We start from the raw sequence: 20,931 nt of genomic DNA, 5'->3' as shown, positions 1-20,931 counted from the left end.
TGCAGCATTAATTATACAATATACATGAGCGCACTATAATGCATTCCATGTCTTACCCAGTTCATTAAAGCAGTCCCCTTGTTTCCAGTCTGCAGGCAGTGTGCCAGTGTGATTAACCAGAGGACCCCTTTTTCTCTGATCCACATTCTTCAAGTTCACAAACAGCTGGTTGTTCTTGGCCTGAAAATGGACAAACAATTCGTTTAGAGACACATTCTATACTTACATTGAATTGCTGCATCTCCATCTCTTTGCACTTCCATACCTTTCCATATGGACCATTGTTAACATGTGGGGGGCTGATGCACTGTGTCAGAGTATGGTAGCTGGGGTTAGAGAAGTAGTTGCTGGGGTGACCCTCACATGTTGGTGGGTGAGCATCTGAAAAATGACAAGGTGATGAGAAGATCTTCTCAGGATGCACTGTAAGAGTCAGTTCATCAGCGCTTTCAAGGGCATGAGACCCAAATTAAAGCATCTCAAGTGGGTCAAACTAAAAAGTGTTACCACGAGTTCAGTTCTAGTGAAGCTCCAGTGCTGTATGGCACATATAAAGTGCATTTTGTGTCCATTGTTGGTAACTGCAGAAGACATATTTCCTGCACTTGGCAATAGTGGAATTCAACATCTTTTGTCTTGTATGCAGTAATGATGCTAGAACTAACTACACCAATAACTAGAATATAATTCTAAACACAGAAAAACATTCATCACTCCCTACTGAAGTAAGATCCAGTCACTATATTCTTGCTATAATCTTGCTTATTGCTAAACTTCAGTGGGCTTTTGTTAATTTTGTTGTTCTAGAGTTTTTGACTATTTCCATCAGTTTGGTTTGATAACTGCATCACCACACAACACTAGCATAAGTCAAGTCTACTGTCTGCCCTCAGTTTATCACAGATAAATCGCCATGTGATACATATATAACTCGAAAATGATCAAGACAATATGCAAAGATAGGTATGAGATCATTCACAAAAAACAAATATTTAAAAAATCAGCATTGCAAACAACATTTGCGATTCTGATTTGTAAAATATTCCAAAATATATTGTTTACATTTGTGTGCTTGCTGGTTGTCTTCTTCTCCACTGCCTTTGTTGGCACATTGCTGAAATCCTTGGCATGTCATCGCCACAAAATGAAAATTAGTGGAGTAGTATGAAGTATTAATATTAGAAATGTGTATATTATTGCTGCATTACGTGTGCATGTGCATCCTCATGCATGTGCACAATGGAAGTGCACTAGATTTACTTTCATTGTGTATCATAAAATCCAGTGGGCTCTGAATCTGGATTTATACTCAAGGGGGAATCCCCTTTTGATTGGTAGTTCAGCATTACCGCCAGCACATTAAACAGGTTCATCATATGTGATTGGGCCATCTCGTGCTTTGATAATATTCTCCCACAAAGTGTGTTTATAGTCTCAGTCAGTCATTCATTCTTTGTGATATGCATTTACATTGTTAAATTCACAGTGATAGAGAGCAGGAATTGCAATGATGTTTTTGTTGGATGTGTGTTACTGAAAAAGAGAAGATAACTGATCCTTTTTTCAATTTGCTTCATGTTTGGAGATAACATGATCATTAATCTCCATTGACATCAGAAACAAACACATAAGCAGACCATGATGACCAGTTGTAGATCTTGTGTTTCCCATTGTATTTCTGGAGCATATACACTACCTAGTATATTTTCTAAGCACATAAAATACTAGAATGCATGAATTTGTTTTTTATGTTACTCACTAGTAATCGTTATTGTTTCATGTACAATAGGAAAATAAAAGCCCTGGTTTCTGTAAAATGGATTATCCAGTCTTTCCAGCACCATAGACAAGTTCTGTTATAGGTATAAGTAGCATTCATATAATAATTCTTATTATTATTGGTTAACAGGACCAAGGACTCCATTCAGCATGAAAAACTTGAGTGTTTTTGTTACACTTCAAAAAGACCTGCCTAAAATGTCTGGGACAGTACATGTTACTAAGCTGGTTGCAGTTTTAAGCAGGTCAATCTGTAATTTACCTGTGATGGTGTAATCAGCAGTGACCCTCATAGCAGGGGTGTAGGTCACAGCTGGCATGGTGGGCTCTTTGCCCTTCTGCTTCTTCCTGTAGATGATGAAGAGGAGGAGGAGAAAGAGCACCAGCAGCACCAGTACAATGATTCCTGCGATGGCCCCGATCTGGTAGGTGTCCACCTGCATGGCTGCACTGGTCAAACTGTTGAGGCTGCCCACCACCACCACACCAGCTGCAGACAGGAGGAGTTACAGTCTGTTTGGTCCGTTTTCAAAATGAATCTTTATGATTAGATAACCAAGGGAATCTGATTACAGATCAGATGATGCCACTTTTATTGAGGTGTGTCCTCACCTTGGTCACAACGAGCTCCTTTCCAGCCTGGGTTGCAGTAACATGTACCGGTCATATGATCACATGTGGAGTTATTTAGACAGTCACAGACCTGACGGCAGCCATAACCATAAGACCCAGGAGGACACTCTGGAAAATAAGAAAAAACAGTAATCATTATATAACTCAATCAATATCAAAATATCAAAAAATCTAAATCTAATGAATCATTATACATGCATATATAGTTGCACTCAACATTATTCAACCCCCCCATTGCAAATTTAGATGTATTCTCAAAATTCACAAACTTTGAGCTGTGTTCTATGAACTACTCAAACAAGAACAACTGAGAGCCCAACACATCAAGTCAGGTGACTGTGACGGACACTCTAGTATCTTCCAGGACTTTCTGAAGCCCAGCCTTGGTGGACTGTGAGGTGTGCTTGGGATCATTGTCCTGTTGGAAGGTCCAATGACACCAAAGCTTCAGCTTCCTCACAGACGGCCTGACATTTTCTTCCACGATCTCCTGATACTTGATTGAATCCATCTTGCCCTCCAAACGCTGCAGGTTTCCAGAGCCAGAAGAAGCAAAGCAGCCCCAGAGCATCACTGAGCCACCGCCATGCTTCACTGTAGCAGGATGTTCTTTTCAGCGTCTGCCTCATTCTTCCTCCTCCAGACATACTGCTGATCCACAGACCTGAAAAGTTCCACTTTTGTTGCTCTGCTCCACAGAACAGAATCCCAAAACTTCTGTGGCTTATTTATATGGATTCTAGCATATTGGAGCCCACTTGTCTTGTGCTTTTGGGTCAGTAGTGGTGAATGTGTTGGAGTTCAGTCATGGAGGCCTTCACTGTAGAAACTGAAAGCTCACCGCCTGCTGCCACCAAGTCTTGCTGCAGGTCTTTTGCAGTCACTCGAGGGTTTTTGTCCTACTGCCTCCTCAGAAATCTGGTGGCAGTCGTTGATAACTTCGTCTTTCTGCCACGTCAGGTAGTGCAGCCAGTGTTCCTTTAGCTTTGAACTTGTGAACTATGCTTCTAACAGCATCTCTAGGAACATTCAGAGCCTTTGCTGTCTTTTTGTATCTTTTTCCTTGTTAGTGCAAAGCAATGATCTCCTCTCTTAACTTTCTGGTCAATTCAATACAACATGCAACCAAACATCACTGTGAACTAACCTCTAGCCAGTCAGAATATTTGATCAGATCAGATAAGATAAGATAAACCTTTATTCGTCACACATTGGGGAAATTTGCAAATTTGCAGCAGCAAAATGCTCTTTGCCTGAAATAAGCAATAAAGACTGTGTGACATACATGTTGTTCTATCTCAAGCAGACCTGATGCACCTAATGAGGCCCTTGATTAGTTGCATTAATTTTGAGACTGCAATAGTCATTAAAAGTGGCATTTTATGTTGAATTTATAGAAACCACCTGTAATATTAGTTGTGTTGAGCTATTTCAGTTGTTCTTGTTTGAGTTGTTCATTGAACACAGCTGAAAGTTTGTACATTTTGCTAATATAACCTAATTTGCAATGAGTGTTGGATAACTGTGAGTGCAACTGTACATAAATACATACAATTACAAATACATATGTATATAAAACATACTTTGTTCACAGTGTCGTCCCATGAAGCCTGTGCGACAGGTGCACTGCCCAGAGATATGGTCACAGTCAGCTCCATTCCTACATTGGCATGTCTGAGAACAGTCCTTTCCATAGAAACCTAATGGACAACCTGCAGGGGGGGTCATCATACAACACATGATATACTTTCAAAATGCTCTTTGCCTGAAATAAGCAAGAAAGACTGTGCGACATACATGTCTACTCAAGTCCCCATAGTGTAAAACATTGAATTTGGTTGAAGGTTAGAATACACGATTTTGTGTTAGTGTGTGTGTTGACTGACGTTGTGTGCAGTAGAGGCCGGTCCATCCTGGGGTGCACTTGCATTCTCCATCATAAGCACTGCAGTAAGCTCCATTGTGACAATTACATGTATGGATGCAGTTGGGTCCCCACTGACCAGGTGGACATGCTGCTCGGGGACAACAAAATCTTAGTGCTTGTACTCTTTAATCACACCAAACCATAGCTATGAATCCTTGCAAAATAACTTTTTTTACACTCCAGTATAACTATTTAATGAGGAAAAAGTGCTTTACAGGACAGTACCACTATAAAACACATCATCTTCGCTAAATATCTGTATCAGATATAAATGTATTGAACACACGCTGGGAGCAGTCACTGCCAATCCATCCTGGATAACACTGACAGGAGCCATCGATGGGGTTACAGGTGCCGTTGTTGGTGCAGCTGCAGCTCCAGGCACAGTTCTTCCCAAATCGACCACTGGGACACACTGCACACAAGACACACTTTAGCTGGAAGGAGTTACAGGATTTTTCTGGCATCCTGGAATATTGTTTGTTGATTCGGTTTTCTGTTGCATTCTTATCGGAAACAAATGGGGAGCATTCTTCTCATGTCTTAAGCTTGTTCAGCAGTGTGAACATCGTATGACCAAATGTTCCGGTTAGTAAACAATGTTTACAGTGTATAAAACCCTGCATGGACATGTTATTTGAACATGGATCATGAGGACCCAGACGTGTCCCAACGCAGCAATATTCATGCTAGCAGCTGTCCTCAGACTCACATGCTTCTTAAACAGCCTTGTTATTGGGGACATTCTGAGAAAATTCCTGTTTCATAGAAGAATTTTCTTGGAACAGCACATAATAACTAATGCCACCAGAAAGCTGTGATCAGTATTAGCCCACATGGGTTGAACCCTGAAGCCTTTGTAACACAGTAGAAACAGTGTGCTGCAGGGTAACTCACCTTCATTGCACAGCGCCCCCTTGAAGCCTGGCAGACAGTCACACTGTCCTGTGACGTGGTGACATGGTCCGTTACTGTGGACACACTGTGGACAAGTCTGACTGCAGCGGTGACCAAAGTAACCTGGAGAGCAGACTGCAGGCAAACAAGAGCAAACAGAAAGATTTAATTTCATTGGAATGGAATGGAATTTTAACCCAATTCATTTAGGTGACAGATAATTAGTCAATCAACAACTCAGATTGTAATGGGAATGATGGGCAAAACTTTGAAAACATGACTGAAGTTGAAATAAACTTCAAGAGTCAGTCAAAGGTCAGCTGCATGCATCTTGCATCAGCATGTGGTGTTGATGTAGGACTTACTCCTCTGACAGGTGGTGCCTCTGTATCCTGGAGCACACTCACAGGTTCCTTCATCTGGAGAGCAGGATGCTCCATTCTTACAGTTACAAGGGAGGGAGCAGTTTGGGCCCCAGCGGCCCTCTGCACACACACTGTCACAGTGGATACCTGCTCACACATACAAACACACACACACAGAAACCTTTTGGCATATTTCATAATGAATAGTACTGAATGCATCCATGCTAATCATAATCCGAGGGGACACAACAGCTAACGTTTATTTACATCACTGGCAATGCAAATACTAAAAGGTGGTATCACTAAAAGTGGTATTGCCGAGGTAGCAAGTAATATATTATTATGTGAGCCGTCTCCTTAAGTTCCGTCTCCCTCTAGTACTAGCTAGGCCAAATAAGTTCAGACTCCAACTCGCTATTTAATGCCCAAACTTGAGGAGAGTTCTAATAATCCTTTCATTTCACTCGTGGAAAAAAAGCAATAAGCATATTTCCTAAAACACAGAACTATACCTTTAAATTTAACTGAAAGTTGCAGACTCCTTTCAGCCAGGAGGCTAGTCTGGTCTAATGTGTGAACTAACACCCTCTGTCCTCTAGGCTTTCATTATTTTCATCTTTACTAATCTTATAGAATGTACTTTAATAACTAAATTGATAATTAGTGTGTTGATTGTTATTAAGTCTCACCAGTCCATCCTGCCAGACAGCGGCAGTGACCAGTAGAGTGGTGACATCCATCAGCATGGCTGCAGTCACAGCGTTCTTTACAGTCCAGACCATACGCACCATCCTGGGACAATGAACAGAACTTCACTAACATGTACATTCACATAACATGCAGCACACATTCAGACTCAGACAGAAGGTTTTTATGCTTTTTCCCACAGCTTCATGTGGTGATATATTAGTATACTGCATCAAGCTTGCAGTATTAGATAAACTGCACCAGTACCAATGTCTGTAGCCTCAGAATAATGGTCATGCATGGTCAGCTCTCATCTTAACAAAGTTGGATACTTGTATGGAACCAGAGTTAGAATTTTTGTACAGGCTGTAAGAAGTGATATAATAGAAGAGTAATATAGGATGGTTTGTTGTAATTTTTATGTCATTTATTTAGTTGTTTGACAACATTAAGTTATATGAGATTTTAAGTTTCTAATTGCGAATACAAAATAAGATCTACAGTATTATTGTACAATGTGGGAAATATCAGGTTGAAACATACAAAAACACCAGTTGGATCATTAGAAAAGGGTTTTCCAGTGGACTAGAATGACGATTTGACCTGCAAACACTAGCAGTGTTTATGCTTTTTCAACATAAAGATCTGGGAGCATCCACATGCTCTCACCTGGCAGTGGAGTTCACACCTCTCTCCTCTCCAGCCCGGGGCACAGGTACAGTGACCGTCAAGCACGTTACAGGCTCCTCCGTTTCCACACATGCAGGTGAGGTTACAGCCCAGACCCCAGGTACCACTGGGGCAGTTGATGGAGCAGTCTACCCCATGCCAACCTGATTAGACAAGGTCAGTAAGATTCAAACAGACACATACAACACTTGCAATTAACAGTAGTTGGCATCATAGTGCAGTGTAACACAATACCTCTAGCAGAGTTTCCTTGATATATAATGCTGACATGCAGGATAGTTATGATGGCTTTGTAAAAAGTATAGATTACGACCGAAAAGTTGGTTTGCCTGAAAAGATCATTGTGTTTTATCATGGAGTCACTCCATTTAACTTAGAGGAGAAAGGATGTGAGCCTACAATAGAACATACTGTCCCCGAAAGATTACAAAACAACTAGGGCTATAATAAGACTATAGACCATTTCCATGTGTTGTGAAATAACAATTGCACCAAAAAAATGTAACCTGTAACAAATACATTTGTATTTCATTGTGAACAGAAGTAGGATGGAATGTCTTTTCATAACATTAACTTATTATTAGGATACTTAGTTATTGAATACTGAATTATAATGTCATCCAAATGCATATACTCTATATTCACTGCTGGCAGACCCATGTTTTTATATACTAGAACATGTTTACATGGCATTTAGTCTTCTCTTTCCCCAAATTAATGATTTAGTATAAAGGTGAGAACAGAAGTAAGGTAATGTCTCTAGTTAAGGCTTGAGCTATTCACATTTAACTTCTGTAAGTCCGCTGGAAAATATCAAAAAGATAATATTTGACCAGTTATCATTTCTCCTCTTTTCTTTTCATCTCCTGCATTTCTCCCCTCCCCCTCCCCTCTTCCCCCTTGTCCTCTCTCCCCCCCCAGCTCACCTGGTTTACAGGAGCAGGACCCGTCCACTGGTGAACACTGAGCTCTGTTCTTACAGTTACAGCTGGAGGAGCAGTTCACTCCATGTTTTCCTTCTGGGCAGGGTACTGAACAGTTGGGACCCTGAGAAGGTCAATATAGTAGATAAATAGTTAGAACTGGCTGTGAACATCAGACTGTGATTAAGAGATGGCGCAGCAGCAGAGCCTCCTTATATTGTCCCACACAGCAGCAGTTATGGAAGGTGAAGTACTATATTTGCTCACATTAACCACCTGTAGAACCTCATTCTATTAGTAGAAGAGAAAAATCTGTTCTTAGTCAGTATGAATGTTTACGACATTTGCTTTGAGAAATATGATGCTTTCCCACAGAGTACTGATGTTTCCATGGCGAACACTACTGTGAGGGCCATAAAAGTGCTTTAAGCAGATAAACTACACATGGAAACAATGAGGACTTGTCTACTAGACCCGAGTTCCAAACATCATTCTTAGAAATGGTCGTGTGGGGTGTGCACTGTGTGAGCTGGGTGAAACCTGAGTGTGTTCTGATGAGCCACGGTTTGAGCAGACATTAGCCGAAGAAGCTCCTTCTATGCTCACTTAATAAGATGCTTTTTTTTAGCGGTTGGTTTTATTATAATGATCATCATAATCGATTATATCGTTTTGGAAATAGGCTTATTTGCTTTCTTTGCATCCGCCTATGTGTTTACAAGAGAGCTGGAGTCAGGATGTGATTAGATTAGTTTAGCATAAAGACTGGAGGCAGGGCAGAACGGCTCTGTCCAAAACACACCTACAAGCACCTCCTCAGCTCACTAACACACTCTATCTGATGCTAACCACAGACAAACAAATGTAAAAATGACAGTTTGTAGTAGGTAGTCATGCTAGAACATGCTGGAACTGTTTCTTGGCAAACAATACATTCAGAAGGACTAGTTGGATACTGTTGTTCCTCAAGAAATACTTCTCCTCAAACCAAATAAAACTTCTATTTCTATATTTCTTTTATCCAGTTAAACATGTTAATTACTGATTATATATATATATATATATATATATATATATATATATACAGTATATACAGTATATATATATACACACAGTATATACAGTATATATATATATGTACTGTATATATACATACACACATACATATATATGTGTGTGTGACACTTGAATTCTATTACTTATTTATTCATTCATACAAGAAAAAAAAAAAGGTTTGTGCATTTGGTGATATTGGTATAGTTCTGCTGCCACTAGATGTTACTAAAGAGCCATATTTTTTATTAGTAGCACCTTTCAGGTCTACTGAGTAAGCAAAGACATCGTTGCACAGCAGTATAGATATTTTCAGTGGATTCATTTTCGATCATTTTCAGTTCCTTAAGTATTAGTGCCTGCTCTGGCCGGGGTTCGCTGGCTATGATTCAGGCAGTTGAGAGCAAAAACTACACTTTAGAAAAAAAAGAAAACTAGCTGAAACAATATTGTGTGCTTCAAAATAAAATTAAACATACAGGTAATGTCTTTTGGTTTAAGTCTTCAGTTTCAACTGAAATGAGCAAACCTACTATTGAAACTGACTGAAACTAAACTGAATAGAAAACAAGAAATATAATCAAAATCAAAATAAAAACTAAATAAAAAAACACAAAAGTATTATAAATCTGGTTGAGAGCCAAGCAATGAGCCCAAAGCCAACCATATACTGTATCAGACATACTGCATAAGTCTTAAAAAGCCTTAAAAAATGGTTTACCTTGAAACCTGGCGCACAGATACACTCTCCGGTCACGCTGTGGCAGTCAGCACCATTCTGGCATTGGCACATTTGCTGGCAGGACTCGCCATAAAATCCTGGGGTGCATGTCTCATTGCAGTAGAGGCCTGACCAACCAGGTTGACACGTACACTCCCCTGACATTGGATGGCAGCTGGTGACAAGACAGGAACATATCATAGTTACAGATTATTCTTAATTCTTGGTTAGTTTTTTGCTCAAACTATAGCTCTACAACTGCTTCATAAATTAAGGATTCCTAGACAGACAGACAACAGCAAACATTCCAATAGCAGTGTGAACAATAAAGACTAATAAAAATACATTTCACCCTGGTTTTAATGGCTAAATTCAGTTAGAAAAGGTATTGTTGCATCTGCTGGTGAGAGATTCAGCTTCTGATCAGTCACCTCATATACTGTCTGCAGCCCATGTAACTGGGATCAGTCAGGCAGTTCATCTGTCCAACATTTGTGATAGACCAGATCAGAAATCATCCTCTGGTGTCACAATATTGCCTCTCTGTCACTCCTTTCAGCTATTCCCACTATTCATTGCCATTCCCTACCTGTCCACTAGATGCTCTCTGACTTTCAGTCTCTTCACTCCCACATCCAGCCACTCCCTGCTGTTAGTGCCAGATTGTCAGTGTTGCTTCATGCCTCTGCTTTCCAGCCTCAGCTACCTGTTACCTGAAACTGTATCCTGAAACCTTGAACCAGTTTCTCTATTTGCACCTGACTACTCCCCATCTGCCCTTGCCTTTTCCCAGCCCCAATTCTACTATCCTGTAGAATCAATACAGCTTCTGTTTGGACTTGTAACCCATGCCCATGAGCTTTGTGTCTTTTCTGTCCCTGTGTGCCTCTGTTGTCTCTATTTGGGTCCTTCCCTGGTTGCCTGTACTCAGAAGTCATGAAATCTAGGACCTTGAAAACTTATATGTAATTGAATGGCACTAACTAAACCCTCATTAACATGAACAGATTACAGCCAACCAGGCAATTCACCAGAGACCCAAGGGGTCACTGAGTGCTGTTACTTTGACAGAATGGTTTTTAAATTACCCAGCAAGCCCAGATCTCTGAGAAGAGAGTGAGGCACCAGCCGAGGTTTAAAAAAGAACAAAGGTCTCAGTCAAAAGTCCTTTAGAGAGGATGAGGGGCCTTTTAAACATTGGTACTCAGGGGCCCATCATTTCATAATCCCTCATTTAAAGCTTGTCACTAGGGAGACAAAAACAATAACTTAATGTGAAAAAATCATTAGTGGCTGTTTATCTGGGATAACACATTCATTATTTCATACAATACGGGCTAATGAAACGCACTGACTACTCTCTCTCTCTCCTTTGCTCTACCACGTGGTCCATGGTCCGGATAGAAGAGCTCTAACAGCGACTTTATTAACTCAGTAAACTTAGTAAAGTTTTTTAAAAAGGTGAGGCAAGATTTGACTGACACCAAAGGACTGAAAGTCTTCAGGATGTTTTTCCTTTCATACAGGCAGGGTGAGGATTAGCTGCAGTAACACAGGTGGAATCGGCCTGTATTTGTTAGTAACTGTGTTTGAGTGACAGCTGGCCCACCTGACACAGCGCCCCCATTGAAGAGGAGCGCAACAGCTGTTCTCCGCAACGACACATGCAGCACATACAGCACCGCCAGCTGTGCCAACCTAACTGATTGCTGACTACTGGCCCACAACAGTCAGCTGTCAACAGGCCCAACGATCACACCGACAAACACATACAGGCGACACATGAAGTTTAACACCGGAATATTTTGGAATATTTTATGCAACAACATTTTACTTCTCTCTGATGCCTCGGACTGATCCACCGGACTGATCCATTGGCCTCATCGACTGCTGGACTCTTTATTAGATTGTTTGTTCACTTACACTTGTTTATTTCAGTGAACTTTGTAAAGCACTATGAGACACTCTGTTGTGATATTGGGCTATACAAATAAAATTGAATTGAATTGAATTGAATTCTTTTTCAAGATGTTCACATTTGGCAACAGTAAGATTACCCTATCTAATAAAATCAGAATCAGTGTTTTTGGCAAGGTATGTATGAACATACAATAAATTTGACTCCAGTTTTAAGTAACTCAATGTTGCACACAGGTCCAATAGAAAAGTTCTCAAATAAACATACACATATAAGCAACAATGATCAACTTTATATGATGCCTTTATAGGTCAAGTGATTATGTACATTATAAACTATAATAGACTATGCATAGAACAAAGTTTTAGCACTATTCCTGCGTACCTGCGTGTGTTCTGGGCAGAGCATGGACACTTCCTGTCACAATGGAGGCCGTAGTGTCCTTCAGGACACAGCCGAACATCACATGTTTCCCCCGTGTATCCTGGCTCACACAGACACATTCCGTTGGTGTGGTAGCACTTGCTCTTGTTCTTACAGCGACACATCTTTGCACAGCCAGCACCATAAGTACCAACTGGACACTCATCCTGGCACCTGCTCACAGCAAGAAACACAGTGATATCTATGGTGAATTATTTGAAAAGATGGAGGTGATCAATAATTGTTCTATTATAGGCTACTGCTACCCAGATGAAGTTTCTGTGCAATCCTCGCACAAAAATGAATTAACCCTGCAAACAGCTTAATAAATGCTAGTGTGAAAATCTTAAAACCATACGTCAAGAGTATGCATTTGGCATTCAGAATAAAATGGAAGAATTATGTTCCAAAAAGATTTTTAGTAATGTAATTCATATATAAACACACATATGTATGCCATATGCCAAATTGGTTGAGGTTGTTCAGTGTACAGGCATCATTTTGCACAAAAACTATATTAGGCTGACACACACAAACACACATCACCATGCACATGATCCCCTCCAGGCATAGATAAAAATAAAAATAATGATGACAACTCACTAAAATATAGCAAAAGTGTCATGGATCTAAACAATTTGCACACTTGTTTCATCCACGACATTCTGTTAACTACAGTGATGATTCTGTGATGGTTCCATGGCTCATTCTGAATCACAGTCGGGAACACAGCCCTTCAGCTAATGTGGCAAACACAGCAAACTAAAACAAACAACTTGCAAACAAACAGTTTGAAAAGGAACACAGTGGGTTCTCATTATCTCTTCCATGATCACAGTGTAAATATATATCAGTCCAACCACCAAATCAAGCTAGGATTGAAAATGAAATGTCCTCTATGCCATCATTTAGAGCAAGCAAGAAGAAACAGGGCAAATATTAACTTTATTGTCTTTTTGAATAGTTTTAAGCAGTTTGATTTTACAGAACCTTCACTTGACAATGACATGATATTATATGGTCCCCCTCCCAGCCCCCTGTTAATGGATTCCTGTGGGTTCGGGTGGGGCATGGCCGGCCCAGTTCCAAGCAGGGCTATACCATGACGTCTGGCTTCCCTCAAACCCTTATTTACTCATAAAAGTGCACTTGGAAGGGCTATTCCTGTCTCGTCACTGGTCTGCTAAAGTATATGGTGTGTGCTCTCTGATACTGCTAATTATATGGGCCTAAAGCCCTGCATGGCTTTCTTTGATTTGTCTGTCAAAACCCAGTCAGTGTTTCCTGGTTGTATTTTCTCTTTTCTCTCAGGAGGATATAGAAGACTTAAGCAGACACAGATGATCTGATTTGGATTTTGTTTTGTTTCACTCTTCAGCATGTCATAATCAGGTCCAGTGAGGACAACAAGCTCATGTCTTCTTTAATTCTGGGGTAGATTTTAGGGCTTCAATCTCCCTGAGCTACAGATACATTGTAATTGATTTAATTTTTACTTCACTTTAAATTTTGATGGAAATTAATTAGCAGCAGAATTAGCCACCAATACTAAGAAGTGTTACTCAACACGGGGCAGTGGTAGAAGAAGTACTGAGGTCATTTACTTTCATAAAAGTAACGATGCTACAATTAAAAAAAGGCTCATGATGTTTATACTGCAATACTGCAGTTTCTTAAAGCTACCTCTGTGCTTCCTTTTGACTCTTTCTGTGGAGTTTATCAATTGCTCTTATCTTGTTTTGATAGAGCATTTGTTGGAGACCGGCTTCACTGATGGATGGAGTATTTCTGACAGGAGGACAGTTTATGTGGGATTGAGTAAATGTGTTCATGGCAATGAACAACATGTCATCCAGTCCAACAGTGTGGCTCACTGATGTGGTTTTAGTTTTTAGTTGTTTTAGGATGGTCTCTGGTTTTGGTTATTGCATACCTAATTTTTTCAGTTTTGGTGTGTTTGACAGAGTAACATACTAACTGACTAATATAGAACAGCTGCTATCAAACTTTAAACTCATTTTATCACCTTAACTTTCAGTTAACTACTTATTTTTCTCTTTCTCTCTCTCCCTGTCTCTCTCTCAGTCAGTTGTCTATCCTCTTCCAGGTCTCCGTGGTGGAGAGGTGGTCATGTGGCTCAGATTTGATCTGTTTGGTGACACCTGAATTCTCTTAATGTCCTTCTAGATCTATTCTTCATATATGTTTACAAGCTGTCTACTGCAATTTTAATATGTTATCCGTCCTGATAGAAGGAATCCTCCTCTGTTGCTCCTCCTGTGGTTCCTTAAATTGTTTGCCAATTATTGTTTGGGGCCATTTTCCTTACCCAAATCCAGGGTCTCAGGATAGAAGGTGCTGTGTGCTGTACAGATTGTGATACCACTTGAGACCATTGTGATTTGTGAGAATAGGTTATATAAATCAAATTGATTTGTTTGACCTTGTATCATCTCACTACGCAGCTACTGTCAATAGAGCTTAAAATGTGCCAAATGGTTAGCGAGGTCACACAATTATAGCATGTTTTGCTAACTAGTGCTAACCAAAGCTGTTCTGCAATAGTGTGAAAACGCTGTAATGCACATCTTTGTGTTATACAGAGACATAGAATAAAACATTTTCAGCCAGTTCTTCACAAAATGCACTTTTAAACCAAATGCATCACAAGCTGACAGAGAATTATGGCTTCATGTAACATATTGCCTCAACATACTGCAGCAATTCTATCTATAGATAATGTACATCTGTACTGCAGCCTCATGGTAAGGAACAACTATTCTGGCATGTGATATTATTGTCTTGCTTAGGTGCAAGGCCACACTGTGATCTTCTGATTTTCCAATAACTGTAAACAACACCACCCTGCCACAAAGTAACTAAACATATGCACATCAGATTAGCTGATTATAAATATGAGGGAGACACTGAATTAGCTGATTATAAATATGAGGGAGACACTGAATTACAGGGACTTGTTAATCCTACAATTTACTTTCTTAGAACACACGCCATGTTTTGTTCTTGATGCAAACCCTGTTGTGCGAAACACAGTAAAATTATAAAAGGCGCCACATTGATGCACTCATAAATCAAATAACCAAATGTTGTCAGTTGTGTCATTGTACTAATCAAATCCAGATTTGTGGTGCTGTTTGTTCACATAATAACACTCTGCACCGTCCAGACAACAGTATGATTTCATGGAGATGCTCTCTCCGCATATTGAGCTGTTGTCGTCCAACCATTTTACACTTGGTGCACATGCTCCACTGAAATAGAGTCATCCACAGGTATATAGAGAAAAATTTGCCTCAGTATTGCCAACAAATGTGTGTTTTATCATCCATAGATAAAGCAGAGCGAGCATCTTTCTGATTCAGTGCCTTGAAATACATTTTTCATACTACATGCTGCTGTATAAGGTATGGTATATGATTAAAGTTGCTCTTGCCGTTCTCCTGTGTATCCAGCGCTGCAGAGACACTGTCCAGTAGATGACACGCAGAAGCCGTTGTTGTGACACTGACATTCCTGGGAACAGTTTTGTCCAAATCTTCCCTCTGGACAAGGCTGGCCACACACTGTACCCTGCACACAGCAATGACAACATGAATATACATACAATGTTTAAACTGTCTATTGTGTGTGCTGCTTGAATGTTTTCTAGGCCTGCTGATGATTGACAAGAAAAAAGATGAACACATTTCCTAATCATGGACACAACTCCTCTATTCTGTATTGCAGTCTGTAACCTCAAGACCAAACTCTGCTTCTTGGCAAGAATTCAGAGCTCCTATCACGTTATGACCTCATGATAGTGATTTTAGGAGACTTTGATGTGCATGTCTGTTGCTTTTCTTACAGACCATCCGAAGAATTATCGCTTCTGCGGGCCTTTTGACTTTATCAAAAATGTGAACTGAGCTGCTCCTATCATGGCTTCTCTCCTCTGGTTCAGCTCAGACTGACATGTTATCAGAGGACACTAGAGTGTGTGAGGATACTATCACTGCTTTGAGCATTAAGTTGTCTTCCTCTTTTCCCAGGTCTTGTACATTGCTGTGTCTTTCACGAAAGTCTGCAGATAAATTCTGTCAGGCCCTCAGCACCTCTGATTTCTCACCCAGTATTTATTCTTTCACTGTTTATTCATTTTAGGTGATTTTGAATGATTATATAATCTACTGTATACGCTGTGCTACTGCACACATGATCATTGGGACTATGAATCCCAATAAGCTTTTCTTCTAAAGAGTTCAAACAAACAGTTGGGGGTGTGTACCATCCATCCTGAAGGACAGGAGCACTCTCCAGTCACATGGTGACACACTCCTCCATTCTGACATGGACATCTCTCCTCACACTGCTGCCCATGTTTTCCTGGAGGACACAGCTCTTCACAGCTATGGAGACAAAGAAAACAGCATCCGGTTAATATGTGTCCACTTTTAGGGTTACATATGGACGTTTACTTTATATAACAATACTAAAAACTTCATTCTTAAATGTTCAGAATTACAATATTGCTGCATGCTAATTATTAGCGCTGCAATTAACCTCAAACTTATTCAAATTTGAAAAAAAAATGAAATTTCACACAATATGTAAATGGGGAGAGGAAAAGTGAAAGTTACTTATATAGAGTTTCCTTCACTGATCTCTAAAGCACAAGCAGACTGGTAGGGCTTAACATTAGTGCAGATGTCATTTTAAGTATCTTCATGTCCCACCCACAGGACAGATCAGCATGACATCACAGGAAGCTGGTAGCAACTCCCTCTGCACAGGCCTCCTCATCTGAAATGAGCCTACTGTTGTAACAAAACTACTGCAGAAGTTATTTTTATAGCTTGTTTACTGACTGAGAATGCTTTGCATACATATGAAGAGTGAAGATATACCAGATATTCTTCAAGGTCTTATTTAACCCATCTTAATCACGTGAGCCTCCCTGTTCTCCCTGTTTCTCTAGTCAACCGACCCATAGAAACAGACAAGCTCATACTCCTAAAACAAACGCACTTGAGAAACTGGCTTTAGAAATAAAATGTTTTGTGTATGTTAACATCTCCAGCAACACAGAGTACACTGGGCTTTTACTTTAGCGTCACTGATGGGATTCGAAACAGGAAGCAGATTCTCACACATTCTCTCCTCTGACTTACAAAGCTCCAGTGTATCCTGGTGAGCACTTGCATTCTCCGGTCACATGGTGACAGGCCGCTCCATTCTGGCATTGGCATTTCTGTTGGCATCCGTTACCATAGGTGCCCACTTCACACAGGGCCTCACAGCGCCAGCCTCTGTAGCCAGGAGTGCAGATACAGGCTCCAGTGATGGGGTTACACAGGGCTCCGTTCTGGCACTGACACCTGTTACTGCAGTGGGAGCCCCAGTGGGTACTGTCACAAGCTGAGGGAAAGATAAAGGAAAAGAAGCAAGATTTAGTTTATCTTGTTTGTATCATGGCGCTTGTTGTCATTTGTCATTTCGAACTGGTTGCCAAGCTTCATGTTACTCTCATCTTCCACTGTATCAATCTACCACAACTACCACCTGATGAAGAAGACAGTAGTAGAGGGACACTCAGAGAGCAAAGACCTCCTCGAAGGCCAATAGTCCAGTCTTCTGTGATAATCTGCGAATCTGTAACCTACAAAACTATAAGAGCTGCGTACTGATCTCAAAGTGGGTCCAAGACAAAGAACTAGTTTACACTGGTGTTGGACCTGAATCCAAAGGAATTCAACTGTGAATACTGCTTAAAAGACAGGTTGGTGGTATGGGTGCTTGTCTAGGCTACAGGTGTTATCATTTCCTTATTCATAATCCATGAAAAGACTGATCTGCTCACACTCATTTGACCAAGTATCTAAGGTATAACTGCACCTCTTTACTCCAGCCTAAGACACAACGCTGTCACTGGGGTTTCAACAAGAAGCATGATCACATCCCATTCTTGCCACTTTGCATCGACTTCCTGAGGCTAAAATTTGCTGATCCTTTTCAATGATTCACATGGTTAAGCTCCAAGTTATATTGTTTATATGTTAAAACCCTTGTGAGCAATAGCATCGCCTGAACTGAACATGAGACTTGACAGTGAGCAGTGTGCCACCACATCATCAGTTGAACTAACCCACTAGAAAAAAAACAACTCTTGAGGCTGAAACCAAAGCCTGCTCCTCATCACTGACATGAAAACCAACAAGCAACCAGAGACTCAATTACTGTGTAGCGAGGCAGGCTACGACCTGAACCCACCTCATTAACCTTTGGCTGTTGGATTTCAGCCTTAATCAGGCCACACCTCATAGGCACGACTGAGATCCGCCATGTATCTGGCCTTCCCATCACCATTTGCCGTGGAAGCTCCACCATGTGTAGCCGCACTAAACTGGTAAACCTGAGAATGTGTTGGACCACATGTTTATTCTGGATGTCTTTCATCTTGTAGAAAACACGTAAGGAAGCCACTGCCCTCTCAGGGCCTGGCAGGGACTGGGGGCAAATAGGAGGGAGTCACAAAGGTTTACAGTGACTGCCAGACCTTTCATTATGGGACTCCACGTCATGGAGGTCTATATTCAGTAAAGAGGTAAGTGAGATTTTTCACCAGGAAAAAAGACAGAAATTTAAGGTTTAGACAAGGACTTCACTTTAGCTGTAGTCAGCTGACTGTTTAGCAGGTCATTAGCCTCTGAAGGTTAACTTTTCATAGTTTTGGCTGATATTTGTATTGGTTGTAATAACACTGTATTAAACAAAGAAACTGACTGGTTTCTTTCAAGGCACCAATCAAGGCGCAAACTAAAACAAACTCCAAAAAACATATTTCTGTTCCACTGCAAGGTTTACCCTATCTGCTTCAACACACGACACTTTGAAAAGGATCAAAATATGGGGTGACCCAACAGCTGAGTGGTTAGGGCACACAAAAATGCCCACAAATTGATTAGAAAATGATCAAAATATGTGTCAGTGGGATATGAAACAAGGGAGACCAGTGTCTGTTAAAAGATCAATTTAAAGATACATTTTGTGTTTAACTAAGAAGCATTAGCATGGAAACATTAGGGAGAAGTGTGAGCTAGTTCAGACAGTAAACTGGAGTGCACTGCTGTACTCACTGCAGCATATATCCAAGCACACGTTTGATCACGGCGGTGTACAAAGCCGTCAGTCCTCTTTTGCTGCCAAGCATGCTGCCACATGGCTCACCTGAAAGCTATCTGCTGCAGTTGTTAATACAGCATTTTAAGGTTGTTTCAGACTGCTGTTTCCGAGGTCAAAAATACATTTCACTGTCAACAAATTTGGTGATTGTAGTGGAATTCTTAATTTTTAATTAAAATATCATTTTAATTTGTCTACAAGATGTGAATTAGTTCCCAAGTACTTTGGTCACTTGTCAATCATCAGTCCAGAATTTTTTTTTTCTAATCCCACAATATGATCTGGTAATTAATAAAAACTGTTTTCCATCTGTTCTGTGGGATCATGGAGGCTGAGACCGACCTCTGCAGCCGATTGTGGTTTCACTGCTGATTAGAATATACACAAGGCAGCTGCAGTAAAACTAAGTGATTGCAATGATGGTGTCCCTGTGGTTTATGGTCAGATGTGACTTAACTTTCTGGATGTGTGTTTAAGGTGTAGTGCAAAGAACAGATGTGCAGTCACTTCAGAAGAAGGACTTAATTATAGAAATACAAAATGAATCAAAGTATTTTCAGCTTGTCCTATGTGAAGTAATAAAATAACTTTTGACGGACACAGACACCCTAAAGAGTGGCGCCGGTCACTACCTACTAGCTAACTTTACTGGATTCCTGTCACATAAAGTGTTAAATGCTGATCATATCTCTTGTCTGTGCTGGATATTTTGTTATCCCACTGTAAATATTTATAACACTGTAAACAAAAGAATATATTATATCATGAAAAATCATAAATGACCAATAGTTTACACAAGTACACACATTTATTCTTGAACCTAATATAATAATAAAACTGCAGATGGTTTTCAGGTGAGGCATGTGGCAGCAGTATAATGATGATGATGATGATGATGTATCATTATAGTCAACATTTGGCCATTCGGAGGCAATGAAATAAGCTATTGGTACACTATCACCTCATTGTTATGGCGAACATGCCATAACAGTTGCCTATTTACACATTAAACAGACCCAGAGCAAAATTATTATCTGTTTGGAGTTTGTTTGCATCCACCTGATGACTGTAAATCCAATTCACCCTCTCTTCGCTCTGTTTTGGTCTCCACCAAGTACTTGCCGAGAAAGATATCTGGGTCTCATGCCACTAAATGCGGCAGTATGTTCACCAGCTATCTGTCTGCTGTTTTGTGCTCACTCACTGCATTACAACTGGTGTATACTGGGTTTATCAGTTAACCAAGAGTTTTATACTGAAGGCAGATGGTAGCTGAGTGCTGCTGCTAGAAAAGAGAACTGCTGAGGTGAGATAATTCTCTGCAGGTTCATCACCTTTCAGATTTCACAAAATCTTGGTTATTTGATTTACTGTTAATATAACATGCTGATTAGTATATTGGTTCATTGTTAATGGGTATAAGTTGTTAGTTTTTCAAGCATCAGAGACATTTCATTAGTGGGTAAAAGTTCATTCTTAACATTGGGAACTAGTTTCACAAAAAAACACTCTTAATTCAATGCGACCTCACTAGTTTTTCCAGTTTTCTAGTCAAGATGGGTGACATCTGCTGTTTTTTTTTTGTTGTTTGTCATTTATATACATTATTTTCATTGGATACGATTATGCATACATTGCTATGTAGATGCTTTTTTAATTATTTGTGTAAATAACAGTGAATTTTCTTGGGGCACAGTTTCAGGCTCTCTCCTCCTACATAAACACAGCTTGGCGTT

At 40.2% G+C, this 20,931-nt stretch overlaps 1 protein-coding gene across 1 annotated transcript in view; it reads right to left on the bottom strand.

The window, feature by feature from the left end:
* megf10 (multiple EGF-like-domains 10) overlaps window positions 1-20,931 on the bottom strand; it is a 35,560-nt gene that overhangs the window by 1,969 nt on the left and 12,660 nt on the right. Inside the window, exons 5-21 of the mRNA XM_070850323.1 lie at window positions 17,185-17,431; window positions 16,302-16,422; window positions 15,471-15,607; window positions 11,978-12,190; window positions 9,676-9,850; window positions 7,905-8,025; window positions 6,958-7,121; window positions 6,291-6,393; window positions 5,602-5,748; window positions 5,237-5,371; window positions 4,626-4,754; window positions 4,299-4,427; window positions 3,996-4,124; window positions 2,392-2,520; window positions 2,042-2,269; window positions 266-381; window positions 57-180 (exon numbers count right to left, since the gene is read on the bottom strand). Coding sequence (XP_070706424.1) covers window positions 57-180; window positions 266-381; window positions 2,042-2,269; window positions 2,392-2,520; window positions 3,996-4,124; window positions 4,299-4,427; window positions 4,626-4,754; window positions 5,237-5,371; window positions 5,602-5,748; window positions 6,291-6,393; window positions 6,958-7,121; window positions 7,905-8,025; window positions 9,676-9,850; window positions 11,978-12,190; window positions 15,471-15,607; window positions 16,302-16,422; window positions 17,185-17,431 — 2,547 coding nt within the window. The remainder of the gene's footprint in view (window positions 1-56; window positions 181-265; window positions 382-2,041; window positions 2,270-2,391; window positions 2,521-3,995; window positions 4,125-4,298; window positions 4,428-4,625; window positions 4,755-5,236; window positions 5,372-5,601; window positions 5,749-6,290; window positions 6,394-6,957; window positions 7,122-7,904; window positions 8,026-9,675; window positions 9,851-11,977; window positions 12,191-15,470; window positions 15,608-16,301; window positions 16,423-17,184; window positions 17,432-20,931) is intronic.

The sequence above is a fragment of the Pempheris klunzingeri genome, chromosome 19 (genome assembly GCF_042242105.1).
Source record: "Pempheris klunzingeri isolate RE-2024b chromosome 19, fPemKlu1.hap1, whole genome shotgun sequence".
NCBI classification, from domain to species: Eukaryota; Metazoa; Chordata; class Actinopteri; order Acropomatiformes; family Pempheridae; genus Pempheris; species Pempheris klunzingeri.
Note: the sequence above shows the minus strand (reverse complement) of the source record. Positions and strands in the feature narration are given on the sequence as shown.